At 40.1% G+C, this 25,078-nt stretch overlaps 1 protein-coding gene across 2 annotated transcripts in view; it reads left to right on the plus strand.

Moving 5' to 3' along the window:
- MRPL3 (mitochondrial ribosomal protein L3) overlaps nucleotides 1-25,078 on the plus strand; it is a 116,505-nt gene that overhangs the window by 47,255 nt on the left and 44,172 nt on the right. For both annotated transcript variants that reach the window (XM_033930016.1, XM_033930017.1), the window contains exons 5-6: nucleotides 10,943-11,042; nucleotides 18,544-18,604. In XM_033930016.1, the coding sequence (XP_033785907.1) occupies nucleotides 10,943-11,042; nucleotides 18,544-18,604 (161 nt within the window). The remainder of the gene's footprint in view (nucleotides 1-10,942; nucleotides 11,043-18,543; nucleotides 18,605-25,078) is intronic.

Consider the following 25,078-nt stretch of genomic DNA (forward strand, 5'->3'; position numbering starts at 1 on the left):
ATATTGGTGCATTAAGATCAGAAGGAGGGATGAAATTAGCATAAGCAAAGGAAAAGGGAGTGCGTTATGTGACCTCTAAAATGAGAATGTTTTTTATCGCTTGTGTGCATCTGTGGAACAGTCTACTTGGTCATCTAAGATTGTGCACAGAATGTGCCAAATTTAAGAAATTATTAAAGACCCAATTATTTGTCGATGCCTACAGTATATGTAGGTAGTAGAAAGAATTCTCATGCCCTGTTGAGCATGTGGCTGTAATCATGAACATTGCCTGTGTTTATGTTTTTTTTTATAAATATGCAGATAATGAATATTGTTTTTGTCGACGATTTTTATGAAATTTTTAATGAATGTCTTGAAATTGGAAACTGCCTAGATTTTAGGCGATATATAAATGTGTTAAATAAATAAATCTTGGACTTTGTGTACACATGCAATGATGTTCAGCAGTTCTCTGATACAAGATCAGTGCTCCAATATTGTCTTTGTGACCTCTTCTATTGGAATTCTGTGACTATGGGCATGAGGTTTGCCAGTTTTGCGAGCAAGCACAGAGGTTCCATCCTAGATTTCGGGGCTGCTTTTGAATGTCCCTGTCATCTAGAATGATATACCTATTGCGCTAGAAAAAGAGATTAGGTTTCTACCTTGCTAATATCTTTTCTAGTAGATAAGTATCATTCTGGAGCCCTGTCCTGTCTGTCATTTCTCTGTCTGCCTACTTTTTCAATCAGATGGTTCAAGTCAAAGTTGAAATTTTGATGTCAGTCAAGGGTCCTCAAGGGAATAAAGAATAATGTATTGCTATAGCTCATTGGGGAATAACCATATAGATCATAAATGCTTCTGATCTATATGGATATTCCAGTGTAATGATTAACGTGTTTATGTTTTCTGAGCAAAATAGCACAGTATTTCGGAGAGTTTCCTTGTACCCCTCCTTCTTATATGTTCCTATATAGGACTATTACCTGCTTTGATACAAACTGAAGGGGGCAGCAGAGCCCTTTGGTGAAGACAGAGGAATCAAAAACCTGGAATGGATTCCTTCTGCACGGCTCGTAAGCATTGGGAGAATACCCTGTCATCCAGAATGACACATCCATCTACTAGAAAAGATATTAGCAAGGTAAGAACCTAATGTTTTTATTACATACAAATGTTTTTTATTTTATTAAAGTAATGCATAATAATAATGTAGGCCCTTGAAATATAAGGCCCAAAACTGAAGCCTGGCAAGTTTATATGTAAATCTAGCCTTGGCTCTGAGATCTGGGAGAGTTGTTCTGTCCTTGGTACCATGCAACGATGTCAAGACATTTTTGGCTCTGATAATGCAAAACGCATCTAAAGTTAGCCACCGCTTAGGTGCCTATGGTAGGCATCCTTTGTAGAATCGCGCTCAGTGGAGTTCAGCACTGTTTAGGCGTCTAACTTTTTAGGCATCCTTTAGAGAATCAGGTTTTAGGTGAGATTTAGATGTCCAAACAATGTCCTTATGTTATAATATTTTTTGTTGTTATGGCAATTTTATGCTGTTTTTCATTATAATTGTAATACTGGGAGTTGGATCCGTTTAATGCTTTTATTTATTTCTCTTCCATCAGACAGAGTGACTGGGATTCGAACCAACATTAGGGAAGAAGGCTGTAGGTTTAACCAGTGTGCTACAGAGTGAGCTAGCAAGCTGCATATCAATTGTAAAACTAGGTCTTATAGGCATTGTAAGGAAATCTACTGTTGAGCATAGCTTAGACTTCAGATAGACTTGAGTTCTATGGACGGAACTTAGGCACAGTCCTTAATGTGATCTGCTAAATAGCTCTCTGGGTTTTTATTTTTGCTTTATTAAGCTCAAAATACATTTAATAAGCCACCACATAAACAGGGCTCATCAATACAAAGATATTGCATTCAAAACCTTCTATTTTTCTGGGCAAACAATAATGCTATTTGCTAATTAGAGGGAAAGATCGATTAACTGAAGCACAGCACATGAAAAAAACAGCTTAATGTTTCTTGCTAAAAAGCTACCTTTTTTTCTCACTAAAGATTGCTCCAATGAGCTCATTCTTGAAACAGGTGGATTCAGCAAATAAAGCACATGACAAATATATATATAGATTGCATACATAACTTCATTTGCAAAAGGTTAAAAACAGAAAAAAACAGATACAGACCTTAGCATGACTTCTACTTTATTGCAAATGGAGGTTTGCAGCTGCACAATGGTAACCTCATTGTGAGATCATCAAGGTGCATCTGCAAGGTAGAATGCAACAATTAAAATATGTGCTGGGGGAGCTGGTTGGGATTCAAACCCATGACCTGTGGAAAATGAGCACAGGGCTTTTACTTATTGAGCTATAGCCTGGAAGCTGTTATAGTTCAATAATCCAACCACAGTTTTGCGTGGTGACTGGATAGCACAAATTTGTATATTCACACCCCAGAAGAAAAGATTTAGGCCTCCTTTTATGAAACTGCGACAGATCTATTTGAAGCTCAAACTAAGCTCAAAAGTAGACCTGGTTTTCATTTGCCTACAATATTGGCATCATATGGAATCCCTAAATGAATCAAAGGATGCCCAAATTGAGTCATTGCCCAAACCACGCCCATTCCACGCCCACGCCTATTGAGCTAAGTGAAATTGTGGCTGCGTCTACAAAGTGGCATCTGCGTCCTTTGGACGCCTAAGTACAAATTATCGCTTAATTGGCTCATTAACTACTTAGATTGGACACCTAAAGCACACCTAACTTTAGGCATGACTTAGGCACCCTTTATAGAATCAAGGCCTTTGTGTGCCTGATTTTATACTGTTATCTACAAAGAAGACTTGCTACAGGTAAGAAACTTATGAGTCTTTTTACTAAACAGCAACAAAATATGGCCTTAGCGTGCCCCTTAGGCGGGTCTTTCCCACGTGCTAAGGCCACTTTTTACATGGCTGGAATTTGACCAGTATTTCCATTTTCTTAATTAATGGCAACAAGTTAATTTTGCTGTTGGTGTGCAGTCGTTAAAAAAATTAGCACATGAGCCTCTGCCGCCTCCTGTTTTGTACGCTATAAGGGCTTCCACACTAATCAATTAACACAGCAATGTGTCACGCACTAACTGATTTGTGCTGTCATGCCTACTCCTCGCCCTCAGACATGACCTTTTCACAAAAACAACATTTTTTTGTGTGTGTGTATGCACAGTATACATTTTTCCACAGGACACCAGGGCGCATCCCACAGTAAGCCTTTTCACCTGCGGTAAGCACTATAGGGCCCCTCTTTTATTAATTTTATTTATTGACAGAATTTGTATTCCGTGCTATCTCTTGTCATTCCATGGTAATGCAATGACAGAGATAGCACGGAATACAAGTTCTGTTGATAAATAAAATTCAACTTTTAGTAACAATATTACATAATATTAAACCTTTTCTCTTCTTGGGCATTTGTTTCCCAGTGTGAGTAAGTAGTTCAATCACTCTTTAATGAAAACAAGAGGCAATTAATAGTAAACATTTTAGTTTTAAATAATAAAGGAAAACCATTTATATCGTGCCTTTAAAATGTAGTCATTAGAGTGCAATATTGTTGGAAAATCACTTTTTTCACCTGGCTGGCTACTATTTTTTTTTTTTCTTTTCATTTGTATCTTCTCATATCTCTTATCTATTTTATATGCACATTCCTTATAATGTGATACATTTCAGAATTGTAAGGGAAAATAGCCTTACAGATTGTCCAGAACAGTTCACCCTTAAGTGCAGAGAAACATTGTTCAGCGTGAAGGTAATTGTGAAGAATTTTAAAAAAGTGACCCCCTAATAGATGGGATTATTCAAGTGTGACACTGCTGTCAGTCCTTGAAATTGCTTTTTTGGGTGTATTCATTTGGAAGAAAACAGATACTGGTCATACTGTCTTTTTCAGCTGAACACATTATATACTTCCATCAGTGCTTCAGTGATTCACTTTTCTTTGTTTTAAAAGTGATACCATACCATGCTGCTCTTGCCAAAATGTACTGTGGGGTTTGGCCCCTGATATAATTGTAAATTTTTGCAGTGGATTGAGTATATAATATTTCAGTTCTGAAAGGGCAGTAAGAATGGAAGTGGTTCTGGAAAGGACATTGGCCCCAATATTCTAAACTTACTGTGCCTTTAACAATCAACACTAAACCAGTTCTAACTGGTTTAAGGTCGAAGTATTTTAGCTTCCAATGCACATAATGGTGACGGGACTAAATCGCGTGAGACAACGGTGCGCCGACAACTGAGCGCAGACAACTGAGCGTAAGGTTGACGGCGCGCCGAAGAAAAGCACTATTTTAAAGGGCTCCGACGGGGGGTGTGGGGGGGGAACCCCCCCACCCACCCACCCCACCCCACCCCTTTACTTTACAGACATTGCGCTGGCGTTGTGGGGGGTTTGGGGGGTTGTAACCCCCACATTATACTTAAAACTGAACTTTTTCCCTAAAATCAGGCAAAAAGTTTGGTTTCAAGTATAATGAGGAGGGTTACAACCCCCCAAACCCCCCACAACGCCAGTGCGATGTCTGTTAAGTAAAATAGGGGGGTTCCCCACCAACCCCCCTCGTTGGAACCCCATAAAATAGTGCTTTTCTTCGGCGCGCCGTCAACCTTGCGCATAGTTGTCTGCGTGCCGTTGTCTCGCGCGATTTTGTCTATGAACCCACATAATGGCTCTGCATGGTCTTTTCCGTGATTTGTAGCATCCTCCGATACTATGTAAATATTGTACAATGAGGTCATTAATATTAAAATGAGCACTCTGGGCAATGCCCAGACATTGCCTGATAACGCACAAAATGAAACGCTGACCTTTAACATTCCAAAATTACAAGCAGGTCTGGAGGTTCCGGTATAAAGCGTATCTCAGATGCATGTGTATATTTATTTATACAATTATGCGATTTCCATATCACATACATAAAATTTTATTTCCCTACGATTATCACATATAACAACATCATTGATCGTCCCTGTTATAAACAGGGATAGAGTGCAAATTCAATCAATTCAAAAATACAAGCAAGCTTTAAATCATACATTGATGTCAAAAAAATTCTAAAAGGCGATTATCAACTGAAATATTCCTTAACATAAAAAGGCATTGGCAAATAATTGAGTCTTCAGCATTTTGTAAAAATTCATCCTCCCCATACAAAACCGCAGAATACTAGGCAAGGCATTCCATAGTTCTACGCTAGCAACGGATATCATTGATGCTCCAATCCTAGCATGCATAGTTGACATTCTACCCTCCAAACTTAATTTCATCCCATTTACATCTCTAAGCACTCTTCTCGTTTTATAGATCTCAAAGAATTCTTGTAAGATCTTTGGGGAAGCATGATACAATGTCTGATGTATGACCGCAACAATCTTAAACTGCACTCTTTGTTGCATAGGTAACCAGTGTAATTTCTTCAACACAGGAGTTATATGGGTACTCCTAGGAACCCCTGTGATTAATCTTGCAGCAGGGTTGATAAGCATTTGCAAAGCCCTCAACTTAAATGTGCTTCTCATGTGCATGCATCAAAAGTGTACACAAGCAGGTCTGGGCTGCCAATTGTATGAGAGATGAAGACACATTTATCATACTTGATGGGTATGCATATGTCTTAAAGGCACGTCTCATGCACATTCGTTAAAAGTATGTCTGCAGGTCTAGGTCTGCTGATTGCATAAGAAACGGAGTTAAAAATAATAAAATAAAATAAGAGGGCAGCATTTAGGTCCCACAGAAGCAGTTTAGCAAAAATCATTTGCATGGTTTGCTGGTAGTTCTCTGCCTCTCCCCTCCGGCTATAGACACATGTGACACACGCTTATGACATACTCCCATGATGCGCTACAATAAGGCATGCCTATGATTGACGCTCATGTGTGGCTATGACATAGCATTTACTAGTGTTTGTGTATATTTATACCCCTTTCCTTGGACTATTTTGTGCATGTGTCAATTGCTTTCTCCAACAACTGTTATGATGGAATTTCCATGGACCTCCACAGAGCTCATTTGCATATGAAGTTTTTGCAGCATCGCTTATATTTTTGAAATTGGAAAATTTACCGGCACTACAGAGACTCACAGTATTTTAATGGTAAGTTAAGAACATCGAGGCCTCTGTTAGAGCAAAGCAGTGATGAGGGCCTCAACCAGGATGTGAGTCCTTGCTAGCAGATCAGCTAATGATCTGGAGTAACAAAGGCCCCAATGCACAAAAGATTGCAAGTAAGATTGGTTTTAACCAGTCTTACTTGCAAGGGAACTCTCCTACTGATGCTCATAAGGGTTCTCTGTGGCTGCTACCGATCGTCATAGCAGGGTCTGAGCTGTCATAGCCTTTCCTGTTGGTGCCTGAATGCTGATTGGCAGGCACTGATAGAAAAAAGTAAGGCTATGACAGCAGACCCTGCTGTTAAAGACCCTGATGCCCCTTTAAAAAAATGAGACCTCCAATCCTCCCCATCTATGGCCCTCCACCCAAGGAAGCCCTCCCCCACAAGACCCCTGACACCCACCTACCCACCCAAAAATACCCTGGTGGTCTGGGGGTCAGCCCCCAGCTCAAGGGCCCTCCCCGACATCCCCTACCTCTTCACACATCTTAATATTTTAATTGTAAAAAACAGCAGGAGGGATGGCCACTTCCTCCTGCCAGCAGGCCTGCCTCTTCAAAATGGCAAGCCTTCCCCTTCCCAGTATATTGTGGGATGCACTGGGAGGAGCCTAGGGCCCTGATTGGCTCAGGCGCCTAAGGCCCTTTCCCAGGATGGACTGGGAAGGGGAAGGCCTGCCATTTTGAAGAGGTGGACTGCCAGCAGGAGGGAACGGGCTAGAACTAACGGCAGCTCAATCTAGTGCACGCAGCAATTTAGCGTGTGCTAAAACAGCTAGCGCAGCTTTGTAAAAGGAGCCCATAGTATGTCAGAAAGGCTGTAGTACATTTTGCCTCAGGATTCCAAGACATCTTTATCTCTCTCTATAAATTATTTACTCGGTAATAGTGTGTGAAAATTCCAGATCCTAGAGCCTGGGGGTGTTCATTTTGCTCTTGGCAGCTGAAATTAGTTGAGTGCTTGATAACCAGCACAGTGGCTGTTAAATTAAAATGAAGTTAAAGAGAGGGCAGTGACAAAGGGAAAACTGAGTTTGAATGATTATTGGGTTTAATAAGATTTTCAGTATAATAATGGGTGACTTCAATTACAGAAGCTAACAAAAATGTACTCTGGCACTAATATGGAAGACCAAAGCTACTGCATGGAAAAACATGGAAAAAGCATGGAAAAACAAAGTGGAAAAAAAGACATGAGTTCAACTTCATGGGTCTAAAAAAACACCACTTCATTGAATAATAAAAATAACTTTATTCTTATATACTGCCCACCCATAGAAGATCCGGGCGGTTCACAAAGAAGAAGAACTGGACAATCAGTGATATATACATATTAAACATAGTAAAATTGAAGGTAAGAACAATTATGTAATAAATTTATCAAACAAATATGTTTTTAAAATCCTTCTAAAAGCAGTATACGAAAATATTTGAAAGATCAAAGGACTCAACCAAGAATTCAATTTTCCTAATTGAAAAGCAAATGACTTATTTAAAAATCTCTTGAATCGACAGGCCTTAATAGAGGGATACATGAACATAAAATCTTTCTGGGTAATTTTTAATGATCTATAAAAAGTAAATTAGGAGGCTAAGTAACCTGGAGCCAGACCAAAAAGAGCTTTAAAACAGAGACAACTAAATTTAAAAAGAATACGTGCTTCAAAAGGCAACCAATGTAGTTGCTGATAAAAAGGACTGATATGATCTAGTTATACTTCAGACCAAAAATTAAACTCATTGCTGCATTTTGTATTAAACGAATACGTTTTAAATTTTTCTTCTAAGATGCCAAATAGATAATATTACAATAGTCAAGAATTGATAAAATTAAAGATTGTGCCAAAAGTCTAAAAGAGAGGGAGTGGCCAAGATGGCGGTGCTAAGCTGGAAGCATTGAGAATACTCCCATCACTGAAGGAATTTCTAACCAATGGTATGCCCCACACAAAGAGAAAAGATACAGTGAGGGTGCCTACCTCCTCAACATCCTCACCTTGGTTCTAAAAACTTTGGAACAGTCCTTCCCGGCAATCTTTCATTATTCATAAAGAAGCTTTAGATGAATATTGAAACTAAAAGCTCACTTGAAAAATTGCAAACTGATGTACAATCATTAAATGACTATAAAAATACCGCTGTAAAAGATAGTATTTGTTTGCAACGAAGGTTGGAAAATATAGAAAATTACAATCGCAGGCTAAATGTGAGAATATTGAACTTCCCTAAACCTCCTAGAATTCTACTGTATGATATGTTTAAAAAAATATGTGATGGAAATGCTTGGTTATTCTTCAGAATTTATTCCCCCTTTGAACAAAATATATTATTTACCATCAACTTTTAAAAAATCTCAGGAGGCTATGGAAGCGGAAAATGTTCAACCCACACAGGTCGATTTAAAGAACTTATCTGCTATACTTGAAGAATCTCCCTCCGAGTCAGCGTTGAGAGCAACACTATTGATCTCTTTTGTTTTTCAACAGGACATGGATTCTTTTATGAAACTATATTTTAAATTTTCCAAAAATCTGTTCTATGGCAAAAGAATATGGGCGTAACCAGGTGTGACAAAAATTACTCAAGAAAGAAAGAAACAGTAATATCTCTAGGTGCTTCTTTCCTTCTGGCTTACCCCTGTAAATGTATTATAAAGTACACCCAAATTAAGTATGTGTTTTTTTCACCAGATCAGTTAAAATCTTTCTTGGAGCTGAAAAAGAAAGCTTGATGAAGTATACACAGGTGCAATAGTTAATGGTAGCAAATTTTTGAAATAATGTGAAGTCTTACTTATTATTTTATGCAAAATTGATTTATTCTCTCATATTATACAGGCTGTTCTCACCTTTAACTGTGGTCTAAGGAAGGAGGTATAATTATACCGCATGTAAATTTTTTGGATTTATTTTAACATTATCTGTAATAATAAAGCGCTAAGCGCGCATGCTCACTCTTAACGCCATGTAGCCTGATCTGTAGTTCCGTGGCCGGCAGAGTGCGCATGCGCGCTTACCACACATCTCTCTGTCTCGCAGTGGGCTTGCCGGCTCCAGCCAGCCAAAGTTAATTTTTTTTGTTCAAAGCTCCCGCTTCCGACTCTGGCGGGGATCGAGAGAGGAGACGCAGCATCGGCTTTGAACTAAAAAATGAACTTTGGCAAGCCCGCTGCGAGACAGAGACATGGCTACCTTACTGCCCCCCCTTCCCTTCCTGCGGTCCCGACTACAAACCTGCCGATTTTAGCAACGTGTGCAGCACTCTACATACGCTGCTTCGGGGCCTTCTACTGCCCTGATTTGCTCTGCTGCGTCTTTGATGATGTCATCAGGGATGTGCCAGAGTAAATCAAGGCAGTAGAAGGCCCCAAAGCAGCGTGTGTAGAGTGCTGCACACGCTTCTGGAATCTGAAGGTTTGTCGGGACCATGGGAAGGGGGGAGCAGTAAGGGAACCGGCCAGACCACAGGAAGAGAAAGGGGAGGTAGGGGAAACGCTGCTGCTGCACAGGGAAGTGGTGTGGGGAGAGGGAATGCTGCTGCTGTGGCTGATGCACAGGGAAATGGAGGGGGAGGGAATATTGCTATGGAATATTGCTGCACAGGGAAGTGGGGGGAGAGAAATGCTGCTGCATAGGAGGCAGGGAGAGAGATAGATAGATAGATAGAAAGAAAGAAAGACAGACAGCGGGAGGGAGGGAGACAGAAGGAAAAGAAGAAAGACACAGGGGCAGGGAGAGACACAGAAAGACAGACAGACAAAGGGGGCCAGGGAGAGAGACAGCGGGAGGGAAAGAGAGAGACAGAAATAAAAACAGACATATAGTCTAGCACCCGTTAATGTAACGGGCTAAAATACTAGTTCTACTATATTTCTGTAACAAGAAGTTAATTTTCTTGTAAAATTTGCTGAAAATATAAATTAAAAAAAAGTCTAAAAAGAAGCGAAGTCAAAATATCTTTTAATAGTTCGTAATTTCCAAAGGGTCCAAAAACATTTCTTTATCATGAAGTCCATATGCTCTTCAAATGCTAATCGACGGTCTAGTATAACCCCCCAAATCCTAATAGAAGGGACAATATCAAAAATTTTCATCAATGTCTACTGAAGTTATTTCCAGGCCACTTATTCTCAAAAATCATCAAAATAAATTACACATATCTTTAACTTGCTGCTTACATTAACTTCAACTTGATTCTTTCAGTGAACAGGGCCTCGGTCATTCCATATGCATTGTGTGTGTGGGTTTTTTTTCCTGAGAAGCAACCCTTTGTTCAAAAGTTATAAATACATTTCTTGGTTATAAACTCCAGGTAGGCTTGTAATCCTGTGAATACTGTAATGGGTAAAGGCTTAGCAATTTTTTTGAAATTATTTTGACTTTACTGTCTCTTTGTTTTTCCCCTCTTCATCCCATTCTGCTCATGGTATGTGCACATTATAAAAGCATCATTTGTAAAGCATATGGTACAGCAGATTGTTGTTTGACCTTCATTTTGTACATATATCTATTTGTACATCTATAAGTAGTAAAATCATAAATTTGTTTGTCTTATAAGCCAAATAACCTATATATATCATTGGATCCCAATTCATCACTTTCTGAAATAGGAACATCTTTAAGTTAAAAACCAGATTTTGTATGCAAAAGTTTAGCATATCCTTTGCTAGAAATAACACGTTAATTTGATTTTTAACTGGCATTATTGATAGCAATTATTAGTAATGCAGGTACATGAATCCTCTATCTGGGATCCTTTTTTAAAATATTTTTCTTTCTTGCAGCGATCAGAGTCTTTTTTGGAATTTTACCAAGAAGCTGGAGTGCCTCCAAAGCAGAAAATTTCTGCATTTAAAGTATCAGATAATGCCATTCTTAAGCCAGGTATTCAGCTCAAATGTGGGATCTGGTATGCACATGATTCATCTAAACATTTTCATACTATATAAGAAGATAAATGCATTGCAGTTCAGGTTCAAAAATATTCTTTTCACCTCTCCTATTTCCTTTAGTTTATCATTTTGCCTTTAAAAATATATACCATATGCACTTGCATGTAGGTTGCAAAATGTTTGTTTTATCTTTCAAAGGTAAGGGGGGTGAGCTTATACACGAGTTTCCTAGTCTGTCTTTCCATTGACCTTCCCACCTATGCTGATAACAGCATATCCCCTTTCCTGTGCTGGCACTTCCAGTGATACTGTTACCTGAAGTTCTACAGCCTTTTTAGTGCCAGCATGGGGCCTTCCTCCACAGGTCCATGCTCAACCATGCTGTTGTGTTATGCTGTCTTCTCTTCAGGAAGTGCATCCACCAGCTGGGGATTATGGCCCTATCAAGTCTGGACTCGTGAGATGACTGAGAGGCCCAGTTGGCACTTAGGGGTTATCGTGGGTCACCTGTTCAGGAAAGACTAGCTTCTAGCCATGATTGATCAAGCCTTAGAGGCTTTTAGAATTTCAGAAACTTCAGTACCAGAGGGATTGTCTTTGAAGAGACTGTGGAAGCCCTCAGATATGTTAGGCAATGCAGTCCCTAATCTCAATGGAAAGTGGTACTCCAGAGACCCTTCTCAGGATTAGCCGAGCAATGTAAACTTTAGCCTCTGGCTCTTGAAGAACCAGAAAAGAATGGGTCCCCAAGGTAGCTGTCTTTTTTTATTGCAGTGACTTAAAAACTACCATCCCAGTTCAGCCTACCAAGATTGAGGCCTTATTGCAGAAGGCCTTCTAGGTGGCTGCCTCAGGATTGCAGGCTGCAGTTTGTAACAGGTTTATGTCCAGGACTTAGGCTCTTTGCAGAAACTTCAAAAGAGGAAGGCCTTTGTGGGAAAGAAGCTGCTTGCTTTTTTTGCAATGTTTATACAGAGACACATGTTTGGAGATTTTTCTCAAACCACATAGGCTTAAGTTTATTCATTTTGCAGTTTGACTTGAAACCTTGACAGATTAGGGGACACCTGATGAAGGTGTGTTAACCAAAACACAGACCATGTCGAGTCCTCTGGCTTGTAAAAAGGTAGAGATATTAACCGCAATATATAATTGTTTTAATAAACTTAGCCTGCATCTTGTACTCTCGTCTGCAGTTCCTTTTTGTTCGTTGCTTGGAGCTATGGACATTGCAGATGCATTTTATGACCTCAGTCAGTGGAATGATGATTGCATTCTCTGCCAACCAGCTGTTAGGTGGCTGAGGAATTGGGCAGCAGATATGCTTTTATTGTTAGTGGCAAACTTCTCTTTGGGGGAGATTTAGTAAACCTAGACAACTATAGCTGGGACAACATGCCACAGCACCTACCAGAAGGTAGGCCCAGAGGGCTCTCGTTTTCTTTTCTTTTTTTTTTCTTTTTCCATTTTTATTCCATTTTAAACCAAAGTGGGTTGCAGAAAAAACATGCACAATATAAAATAAACTCATACAAATGCACAACATCCATCTTAATAAACTAAACAGTTACATAAAAAATTTTAAAAAGTCCCACCTGCAAACATTGTTCCTGAAAAGAATCTTCATTGAGTATTTAACAGCTCTTCATCAATAAGCACTATTCCTCTAAAAAAAAAAAAAAAAAAAGTTTAGTTCTGGGTGACAACATTTTGGAGGAAGATTTCTGGGTAAGTTATCTTTCTTTAGCCAGAGGGCAGCTGGTATATACAAAATCACCAACAATGGGCAAAGAAGATAGGAGGATGGCTGCCCCAGGTATCTCTAGAAATGGGCTTGGATCACAATGTACAGGTGGATGGGTTCTGGATCCAAGAGTTTCCCTCTCACTCGTAGATTGTTCTTTTTTTTCCCCCCAATTCTTTATTCATCTTACACCAAGTGAACAATATTACATCATTTAATTCCTATACATCACTTGAAAATTATTTCATATTATTATTTCAATACATATTTTAAATCCCTCCCACACCCACCCTCTCTACAAATAATGCAAATCAAACGTATCATACATGTAATGTGTTCAAAATAATAATAAACCAATAATGAATCAATATATCCCCCCTTCCCCATTATTCTAATTATACTTTAGTGTATAAAGGTGCCTGTTCATTATAATATGTTATCAATGGTCCACAAATTTTTTTGAAATTGTTATAATTTCCTTTTTTCATGGCAATTGTCCTTTCCATTTTGTATATATGGCATAATGAGTTCCACCAGAAGGTGTAATTAAGTCTGGTATAAACTTTCCAATTTCTAGTAATATGTTGAATGGCAACTCCTGTCATTATTAATAAACGTTTATTATTATTAGATGAAATTTGACTTTTTTTCCTCATGGACGTTCCAAATAGAATTGCATCATATGATAGAGCTACACGATTTTCTAATAAGCCATTAATTTGGGACCAAATTGATTTCCAAAAGGCCATAATACAGGGACAAAAATAAAGTAGATGATCTAAAGTCCCTGCTTCCAGATTACAATGCCAGCATCTATTAGACTTGGAGCAATCCAACACTCGTAGATTGTTCTATGGCCTGACCCTGCCAAATACCACCAGGTTGTCTTCAAGGCAAAGTGTGGTGGGTAGTGCATTCTACAGTGTAGGGACAGTATGCATTATGCATTGTTGAACCTAGTCTAGCACTATAATGATAGCAGGACATAGGGAACAGCTAGTTTTCACTGGTTGCTGATTAGAGCTTTCTGTTCTTTATAGGCAGATTGACTTTTTTTGTGTTTATTTTCTTTTCGGTCCTTCATTGCATCTTCTATTTGGACATGCAGATAATTTAGAACACCTCATCCCACCCTTGGAGTAATCTTGGGGTGAGGTGGGGGGAGAAGGAATCCATGATCTGTTGCAGAAAATAGTGAGGTGATTAGGGCTACAAAATGCTCTATATAGGGCAGGAGTTCACAAGCCTTCTCAGTGTCTCCATATGTTGGCTGAGTTTAGTTTAGTTTATTTAAATTTTGATTTACTGCATCTCAAAATAAAATCAGAGCAGTATACAATAAAAAGCAAATAAAATTGTGAAAGGAAAGGAATTCCATGCAATGTAAAATAAAAGAGCAGAGAAAGGGAGGAGGAAAGAATGAACAAAAACATCAATGTGCTAGACTTGGCTCCACTGCCAAAGTAAGATTTTAAAAAAAGTAAATTTAGGGTCAGGTATGGAACTAGTTGTTGTGAACTTGTTTCTGTAATGTACATGGCACCAGTAGCATACCTAGCATATGTGACACCCAGGGCCCATCTTTTTTTGACACCCCCTCATTTATATGAAAAATATGATTTTTAGTAACAATCCACATATCGCACAAGAGTGTACCTAGGAAAAGGCAGCATCTTAAACACTGCAGTGAGCATTAGAACACAAACACATACATTGTAAAACTAAACAAGCCAGATCCCAAACAGTCAATTGATCCTACACAGTCAATGCCAACAGAAAACCATGTCCTTTTCATGCACACAGAACAGAGATATACCCTCGCCCAGTATGGAATAATCACAAACTAAAAATAGAAATATGTAGACAAAATTTAAATTGAACCGCCAAGAAACCAGACTCTGTATACAATGCAACACCACAGAAGCAGTGACGCATCTCCCCTAATACTGTGCAAAATATAAAGACAGTAGATGTAAATTTGAAAAAAATGATACATAACAATCACCGCTTTACAAATTAACAAATAAAAATAAAACAAATAATGAGAAATAACAAAATACCATTTTATTGGACTAATCCATTTTTCAATTAGCTTTCAGAGGCCAAATCTTTCTTCAGAACAGTACAGTATACTGCTGTTATGGTATCCTGTCCTGACCTGAGGAAAGGGGTTTACAGTGTTCTCCCCAGAAATTTTTTCCAGCCGGGTGGGGCGAGATGGGGAAATTTGGTGGTGGGGAAAATTAACCCCCTCTTTTACTAAGGTGCGCTAACATTTTTAGCACGCGCAAACTCCCGCGCTACACGGGAAAACTAACGCCAGCTCAATGATGTCATTAGCGTCTAGCGCGTGTGGTAATTCTGTGCGCACTAAGCACACGCTAAAACCATTTTCGCAACTTAGTAAAAGGAGCCCTAAATGTGTACTATTTTTATTAGTTAATTATTATTATTTTCCAATGCTCAATATGATTTCCTTTTTTAAGGTTTGACACTTGTGCCAGAATATTTTTACTTAATTTAAGATGCATCCAATGCTAGAAGGGAATAATTAGATATTTGCCCTCTTTCAAATGGTATAGAGCAGGGATCTCAAAGTCCCTCCTTGAGGGCCGCAATCCAGTTGGGTTTTCAGGATTTCCCCAATGAATATGCATTGAAAGCAGTGCATGCACATAGATCTCATGCATATTCATTGGGGACATCCTGAAAACCTGACTGGATTGCGGCCCTCAAGGAGGGACTTTAGACCCCTGGTATAGAGGTTTAAAAAAAGGAAAGGCGTTAATGAAGTCATTAGGTTCAATTTAGCCATTTATTTCTGCATGAATTTAAACAACTAAAAAAAAAAGATAAATATAGCTCATCCAGTCATACAAGAATGGCTCTACAGCAGGAGTGCCCACACTTTTTGGGCTTGCGAGCTACTTTTAAAATAACCAAGTCAAAATGATCTACCAACAATAAAATTTTAAAAAACACAAAGCACACTACGCAGAGAAAATGTTAATTATCATTTATATTCCGCAAGTTTTCAAAGAGGTCAAGGCAGATGACTTTATGCAATGTCACCTCAGGAACAACTGTACAAAAATAAACAAATATACCCCCTCCCTTTTTACTAAACCACAATAGCGGTTTTTAGCGCAGGGAGATGTGCTGAATGCCCTGCACTGCTCTCGATGCTCATAGGCTCCCTGCGCTAAAAAACGCTGTTGCGGTTTAGTAAAAGTGGGCCATAGTGCAAAATATAGACAGCAGATATAAATTCTCAAAATGGACACATTTTGATCACTAAATTGAAAATAAAATCATTTTTCCTACCTTTTTGTCTGGTGATTTCATGAGTCTCTGGTTGCACTTCCCCTTTTCTTTCTGTCTCTCTTTCTTTCTCTCTTCCCCCCTGACTGCCTGTTTCTCTCTCCCCCTGCCCCCTCTTTATTTCTGCCTTTCTTTCTCTCTCTCTCTCCCCCTGCCTGTCTTTCTTTCTCTCTCCCCCCTGTCCCCCCCAAGCCATCACGCCAATTTCTCCACTTTCCCCATTCTTTCCCTACACCCTAAGCCACCACGCCAATTTCTCCCTGCTGCTTCCTTGAGCTAGGCCAGGGAAGCAGCAAGACTCACAAGACTTTACCTCTGACGTCAATTCTAACGTCGGAGAGGAAGTTCCAGGCCAGCCAGGCAGCGATTGGCTGGCCCAGAACTACCTCACTGACGTCAGAAGAAAAAGATTGCCTTTGTGATCTACTGGTTGATCGCGATCGACCATTTGGGCACCCCTGCTGTTATGGTATCCTGTCCCGACCTGAGGAAAGGGGTTTAGTCCCCAAAAAACTGCCTTATTTCAATTTCCTATTTATAAACTTTAATTAATACAGTTACAATACTACTTGATACTACATAAAGCAACAAAAAAACATTTTTCTACCTTTTGTTGTTTCTGCTTTAATCATCTTTTCGCTCTCTTCTTTCTATACAGTGTTTGTCCTCTCTCCCTTCCATGCAACATCTGCCCTCTCTTTGCCCCTTCCATCCAGCTTCTGCCCTCTCTCTCTCTGTCCCTTCCATCTACTGCCCACACTCTCTCTGCCTCTTCCATCCACTGTCCATCCTCTCTCTCTTCAATATGGCATCTTCCCTCTTTCTATGTCCCTTCAATAAACTGTATATCCTGTGCCCCTTCTCTCCTTTAAACATGATTCATTTCAGCTTCATCCCCCTCTCCATTTTTCTGTCTCCACCCCCTCCCCTATGCTTTGGCATCTCTCTCTCTTCTCCTTTCCTTTCTTCCTTCCCACTCCACACCATGGTCTGGCATCTCTATCTCCTTCCCTTCCCTTCCCCCATGCCCTGGCATCTCTCTCCCTCCATGCTCTGGCACCTCCTCTCCCTCTGGTCTGGCATTTGTCTCCTTAGTTTCCCTCCCCTCCCCCCAAGCCCTGGCATTTCTCGCCTCTCCTTCCAACTACCCCTCCATTATATGGCATCTCCTCTTCTTCCTTTCTCTCCCTCCCTCCTTCGTTCCTTTCCCCTGGTCTTGCATCTGCTCCCTTCCCTCCCCCTCCATGGTCTGTTATCTCCTTTCCTTTCCCTCCCTCCCATGGAAGGCATCTCTGGTTCCTCTCCCTTGTCTTCCTTCTCCCTCCTTCCCTCTCTCTCCCCAATTGGGTGCTGCAGTAGCAGCATTTCTCTCCCCCCCCCCCTTGCATGTGCAGCATTTCTCCTCCCTTCCCTGTGCAGCAACAGCCGGTTCCTTACTGCAGCTGATTTTCTATTCAAAGCCACGGGCGTCGACACCTTACACAATCCGCGGCTGCGTCAGAAGCCTTCTCTCTGACGTAAGATGGAACACTTCCGATGCAGTTGTGGATCGCGCGAGGAGCCAACACCCGCGGCTTTGAGCAGGGAAGCCAGCCAGAAGTTAAACAATGGCCGGAGGGAGGCAAAGTTGGGCCGCAGACACCCCTGTTTAAAGTTTACTGCCGCTGCTACTGGTTAAGGAAAGCAGCAGCAGCAGAATAGGGAGGGTGGCTGGTTGTGCACCTGCACCCGGGGCGGACTGCCCCCATCCCCCTTGGTATGCCACTGCATGGCACCCATACACTTTAGATTGATGTCCCTCTTTCACATTTGAATTTGGAAGATTTTAAGAACGTGCAAATTAATCAAATTCTGAACTAGTTCTGAAATAATAAGTTTGTGAATGTACGTTTTAATATTCATTATATTTGTCTAATTTATACATTGAATTTGCTGTTGGTATAGTAATACAGCTAGTAAATGAGTTCTTTTGCATTTTGTCCAAAAATTGTTTTTCTTCTCTGGGTCAGGGTAAGTGAAGTGCCAATCAAAGGTGTTGTTGAAGCCTCTTTCTCCTACAGTTGACTGCCAGATTATTCTTCCTGGGTTTTTTTCTAGTTTCTTAGGAGCTCTTAAAATTTATCTTGCATTTATCAAGCACTATTATAGACTAGTGTTTTGTTTTTTAAAGTTCTGGGGAGGGATGGTGGAGAGGATATATATCCTTTAAAAAACTGATGGTGTGCCTTGAAAATTTCAGCACCTTGTCATTATGCCATGACATGAAAAAAGTTGAAAATCTTTGGCCTGAGGAAAGACTGGCTTCTTTCCAAATGGCATCTATAGTAACAGCAAAGCTGAGAGCCAGAATAGACCTCTGGCTGCCTTGTATCATTTGTGGTTAGATAATTGTCTCAGCATTTACTTTTTTTTTTTTTTTCTTCACAAGGTACTCCTCTGTACGCTGCCCATTTTCGTCCAGGACAGTATGTGGATGTCACTGCAAAAACGTAGGTTTTTTGTTTATTTCAATTTTATTGAATTGTGTTTGCTTAGACCTTAAAAATTGTTCCAGTGCAATAGGTGAGAGATTCTAAACTAGTGGGTTGTGTCCCATGGCTGCTTGCCATCTGCAGAAGGAATCCACTCCAGATTTTTTCTCTGTTGTACTTCGCTGGGCTCCTTAGCTCCACCTACTGTTTTTCCCTTATGCATATGTGCCAGCAGGAGTGTGTTTTTTCTGCTCTCCATTTTGCTATTTTATGTGGTTATTTGTTATTTTGTCCCTTTTTTCAGGATTTCTTGTGCTCGGAGCGATTATTCAGCTCTGCCTGCATTGAGATCACACAGACTTTAGTCTGCAGCTGACAGGCCAATCTCTGGTAGTACCTATCAGCTAGTCTGCATTTGCTTCACTAGAGCTCGGGGCTGTCCCCAGATTTCTCTTGCTGAACAAAGGTTCGAGCGCAGGCTGTTGGGCATCCGTAGGAGACTTGGTGGTGTCTCACAGAGTGCTGGTTTTGTCTTTTCACCTCTGCCCATCCCTGAGCGCATCCATCGGTCTGCAGGAGTGGAGGTACAGTCAGGCTTGGGGTCTGACTGGCAGTCCAAAGATCAGCATCAAAGATGCATTCCAAGCATGAGGCAGTGATTCTATGATTCCAGCTACTGTTAGAGAGGCGTAGCAGGCTACAGCACATTCTCAGCACAGGTCACAGTGAGGTGAATCGGGGGAGGTCTGAAGTTCAAAGTTTTGAGGGTTTCTACATGTCCCCCTGTGTTCCCCCTCCTGAACAATCCTAAAATCACCATTTTTGCACTTTGTTTAATGTGAAAAATATTGCAATTTTGGTGCGAAGTTCTTAGCGGCAGCCATTTTGGATTTGTAGCAATCTTTTTTTCTAAAGCTTCCTGCTTCTTCAAATCTGCAGCTTTTGCTTCAAAACCTGTTGGGATGGAGTCCTTGGACTGTCCTAATGTGAATTTTTGCCAGGATTGTGCAAATTTAGTGCCTCAACAGTGTCTTTCACTACGTGGCGCAGCTGGGAGAGGCAGCAGCACCAAGCTTAGGCTCTCCCACGATTAAGGTAACAAAACACGTGACTAGTCCGGTGGGGCAGCCTTCTTTATTTTTATGACTTGGCACAGCTGCTAATTTCATGCGTCTGGCTACAGATCTTCCGCAGCCTAAGAAACGCAAAGTTCAGTCATCAAAGGGTAACTCTGCGCCCCTGGAACTGGAGGCTTTCTCAAAATTTATGAAACATTTGTGGAATGAGTTTCAAAGCCTGCCTGCGCAGTCCTGCTCTGCTTCTGATGCATCTCTCAGTGGCGTTGCCTCTGTGAATACGTCCTCATCTCAGTCAGCCACTGTTCTTGAGCTGCCTGATCCTGATCTGGGAGATCCTTAGTCTGATGACCAGCTAACTGAACCATTATTTATAGATGCAGCGCTTACTGGGACGGGGGTCCAGTGTGCCAAATCTGTGGATCTCTCTGGGGTTTTGGAGCCCACGGTTCTGCATTTATTTATGTCTGCGGCTTTGCTGGATCTTATTTCTGAGTCTCTGCAGGAGTTGAATTTAGCCACTCAGTCGGCTCCATCCACTTCTTCCTCCTGGCTTGAGCATTCTAATCTCGGAGCAGTATGACTCTCCAGCAGGTGCTCTTCTGATAACAAGAACTATGTCTCACTTGTATCCTCTTAATTAAATTGAATTTCACCTAGCACCTATATTTTTAAGCTTAGAACCTTTCAATAAAAATCTTCCTATTCCATATTCACCACTTTTCGGTATATAGTTAATATCCACAAGAATCCAAATTTACCCCCAGACCTCAGTGGTACCACTCCAGGCTCAGATTCTTCATAGCCTTAAACTTGATGTGTCAGTTCATCATCGGATCTGTTTATTCTTTTCTATTGATTTTCTTAATTTTTAAATAACATTTAAATATTGCATATAGCTTTTAAATAGCATTTAAATATTCCAAGGATTTTTTAATTCCAAATATAAGCATGACTTAGAGAAGTTAAATTAACTTATCTTTGTGGTCATTCAGGTAAGCCAACATGTTTTGCTATAAAAGCTTTAGCAAGGCTGTGTTTCTAAAGATAAACTAAAACTATATTAGTGCATTAAATCCCACTTCTCCCAATATTTTATGAATAATCATACTCCCACATACCTCTCATTTCCTCCACCTTCTCATCTGACCACTTTCCAGCTGTAAGATGGTGGCAGTATTTAGTACTGGTATCTTAAACTCCAGCGTGTCATCAGCTGACCATTACATCACCTTTCACGCTGGCAGCTGACAACCCGTGGAGGTATTTACTCATAATGATTATAGTAACCCCCCCCTTTACAAAATTCATATGAGAGAATTCCACTCCATTTCCACATTTAAACCATGTGAAGCTCTGCTGTGTTTAAATTATATATCCATCTTTGTTCTAAGAAATTCAACCACAATTCGGTATTATCACCTTCCCTCCCTTCTTCAATGTTATCTATTACTCTCCGTTTAAGCTCATCTATAGAATGACCCTTATCTATCCAGTGTTGGCCTATAGGGGCCTGTAGGTTCTTCCAGAATTAATCCAGGTACCTCTCTTCCCTTGTAACCAAAAAAACCCCAAAAACCCCAAAACTGTTGTAACTTCACTGGAAATGTCCAGTTAGCTCTTTTGTAATCCGCCTTGAACTGCAAGGTATAGGCGGAATAGAAGTCCCTAATGTAATGTAGGTTCTCAGTACAGATATGGGATTTATGCTCATTTAATCTAATTTGAATGGAATGCTTCATCCAGCCCACATATACTAATTCACAAAGGCACACTATAATGTAGCTAACCTGTGCGGTAGTACAGTTTGTATTGTCCCTTGCTATAACTATCCGTTTCATCTGAGGATCTTGCCACTTCTGCCCTTCTATCACTGATGCGCACTATTGGTACCGGCCACATTTTTTATGCACACCCTCTTTTTTTTTTTAGTTCAATCTTTATTAAGTTTTAACATATTAAAGAATGTTATGCCCTTATGCCCAGGGGGTAAATGGACTCAGTACCTCAGCATATTACTGACATGTTCAGCATATTACTTACTGACATGTTCAGAATATTAATGATATGTATCCTAAAGTCTGCTTACCTGAACTCCTGTGACCTCCTTGCCGCTCAAATAACATCAGTAAGGACAGACCTGGGTGTTATCAAAACAGAGAACAAAAGAGCAAGACCAGTCCCTGCAACACCTCATTAACGCCAGATGGGACCTGAATATTATCCAAACAAAGGAACTGGCCAGGGGGGTAACTGAAATTCAGCATGCTACCGAAAGAAGCCGGTTTACTGCATTCTGAATACCTCCTGGGTAACATCAAAAGAACTGAGAAATCTGCTATCTTGACCTCTTTTGACCTGGGTGTTGTCAAAACAGATAACAAAAGAACAGAACTAATTGTAACAGCAGGACCAGCTGTTTATGCTTTTACTATGAACTCCACAGTGTGCATCCTATATAAGACCGGGATTCTAACCCTGACAGTAGAATCCATGACGGTTGGCCACGTCTCACGGGACAGTCCTTTGGTCTTTCCATCCATCTATTTTAGGGGTTCACAATAGTGAGGATGGGGTCTGGGGTCAAGGTGAGGATAATTTATATTTAATTCTTATATGTGTATAATAAAGTGTTATTGTTTATGCTTTATATTGTCTGGGTGCTTTCCTGAGTGTTACTGATCATTCCACCTGTCAGAAATTAGTGGCAGAACAAAGAATAATTCACAAATAGATCATAACATATGTACACTTGCAATAAAAAAAATAAAATAATAACAAATACACATCTATATCCTATTGACCCACCCTCCCTTACCCAGTCCCTCACTCTGACACCCTTCCATTTGTCTGGCAGGTCATTCGTACTGCTTAATAAAATCTTCTAAAGGGCTCCATACATCCTTAAATGAGGCCATATTTGCAGACCTTTCAGCTAAGTTAACTTCATATCTATAAAAGAGACATACTGTCTCCCACCAAAAATGAAAGTTCATAAGTGTGAAGTCTTTCCAGTTCTTAACTATTGATTGTATTGACACTCCATACAGTATCAAGAACAGTTTATTTTTGTTTACTGTCAATAAGGTCACTGAAGTAGCACATGTTGTACATATCACCAAGCCCTATGAAAAAGGTATACGAACTTCCAGTATACTTTGTATTTTATTTCATACTTCTTGCCAGAATGTTTGAACTAGTGGACAATAAAACAAAAGATGATCAAGTGTTTCCACTTCCTTTTTACAGCTCCAGCATGTATTAGATTTATTAGACTTCAATTTTTGTGACTTAACCGCTGTCTACAATGTTCTGTGTAGCACAAAATAAAGAGATAATCGTAGCGATGTAGAGGCCGTGCATCGTATTCTTTGAATCCATATCCTCTTCCAATTATCAGATGTAACAGAACATTGCAATCCTCTAGACCAGTGTTTTTCAACTGCCGGTCTGTGGACCGGTGCCGGTCTGTAGCAATTTTCTGTCGGTCCACAGGGCCGGCATGTCCATCGGGCCCAAGACAGTGTTCTACGGCCGCCGGTCCACGGTGCAATCAATGTGGCATCTTCGGACCGGCTCCCTGAGTGCTGCAGTGCACAAAGCCATGGGAAAAGGCTCCTACGTGCATCCTGCGCCTGAACAGGAAGCCTTCTCTCTGGCGTCGCAACATCAGAGGGAAGGCTTCCAGATGAGGCGCAGGACAAGCACGAGGAGCCGCTGCCTACAGCTTTGTGCACTGCAGCACTCAGGGAGCCAGCCTGAAGATAACACCGGGGGATAGGACAGAAGGCAAGGCACAGCATGGAGGGAGAGAGACAACAATGGTAGGGGGAATGCTTTTATTTTTTTTATTTAGTGATTGATTTGTCTGTTCAGAAAGAAATGCATTTGTTTCTTTTCCTCTGAGGTTGTACTGCTTTCAGAGTCTTGCATCTTAGGGTTTGTTTGTAAATATTAGTACTTTTAGTTTTTGGTCCTGCATTTGCATGTGGTTATCTGTTTTCTGGTAGGAATGAATGTTGAAAAGCATACAGAGTGCTTTGTGTATTTTAATTTTGCAGTTAACCATTATGTGGTGTTAATACAATTATATTGTGTGTGTGTGTGTGTATATATATATATATATATATATATATATATATACATACACACACACACATATATATATATATATATATATATATATATATATATATATGAAAAATGAATGGTGTTACAATTAGTATTATTATGGGGGTGGGGTCTGGGGCGGAGATTGGGTGGAGATGGGCACGACTTAGCCTGGTGCTGGTCCACAAAATAATTATTTCCTTTCCGCCGGCTCATAGGTGTCAAAAGGTTGAAGAACACTGCTCTAGACCAAATAGACTGAAATCCAGAAAGAGGTTTCTTAAGTATATATGAGCATAGGAGCTTATACCAGTTAGACGCTTCATGACCTTGAACCCCCACAGTGTAACATTATAGGCAAACTTGGTTCCTTCAAAATAACAAGCGATGGGAAATCAGCCTTAATAGTGTGTTGGAGTTGTAGCCATTTAAAACATTGTGAGAATGGCAAGGTGAATTTTTCTTGCAAAATCTGAAAAACCACCAAACGTCTTTGGCACATTACATCTTGCAAAGTTCTAATACTTGCTTGTAACCAGATTTTCCAAAGGATCACAGAACCATTGATGGTAATCGCAGGGTTCAGCCATAGGGATATTTGTGTAGTGCTTTTAATTGGAGTAATTAGCAATTCATCCAAAAGCTTGCCACGTAGATTTAAAAATTTTGTTGTCTCTGTATATGCATGGAATTCGTATACCCATCAAATGGCTAAGATGGAGCTGACATCAGAGCAAATTCTAGATGTAACCAATCAGATGCCTGTTCATATAAATCCGGTAGTATCCAATATATTCCTTGTCTTAAAATATAGGCACAATGGTACAGTTTGAAATTGGGAAAGTTATCTCCCCCCAACTGTTTAACTTTCTGTAACTTTGCCAGAGCAATTCTAGGTGTTTTCTCCAGTCATATAAATTTAGTAAGTAATCTATTAATCATTTTATAACAACCTTCTAAAAAAAGGATTGGCAGCATACTCATTTAATATTGTATAACTGGAGCTATTATCATTTTCACTGTTTGGACCTTGCCCCACCAGGAAAGATACAAGGGACACCATTTCTCACACAATCCTTGAATTTTGGAAAGAAGACACTTCTCATTAGTTGATATGGTGTCGCCCACATTTTGCAGAAGCATTACTCCTAAATATCTAATATCCTTAGGTTTCCAAATAAATGGATATGGGTCTAATAAAGATTTTACACAATGTACATTTAAGGGCAATACCTCAGATTTACTCCAGTTGATCTTATATCCTGAGAAGGACCCAAAGGTGTCAATCAACTGTAATAAGGTTGGT

Source organism: Geotrypetes seraphini, chromosome 2 (genome assembly GCF_902459505.1).
Source record: "Geotrypetes seraphini chromosome 2, aGeoSer1.1, whole genome shotgun sequence".
NCBI classification, from domain to species: domain Eukaryota; kingdom Metazoa; phylum Chordata; class Amphibia; order Gymnophiona; family Dermophiidae; genus Geotrypetes; species Geotrypetes seraphini.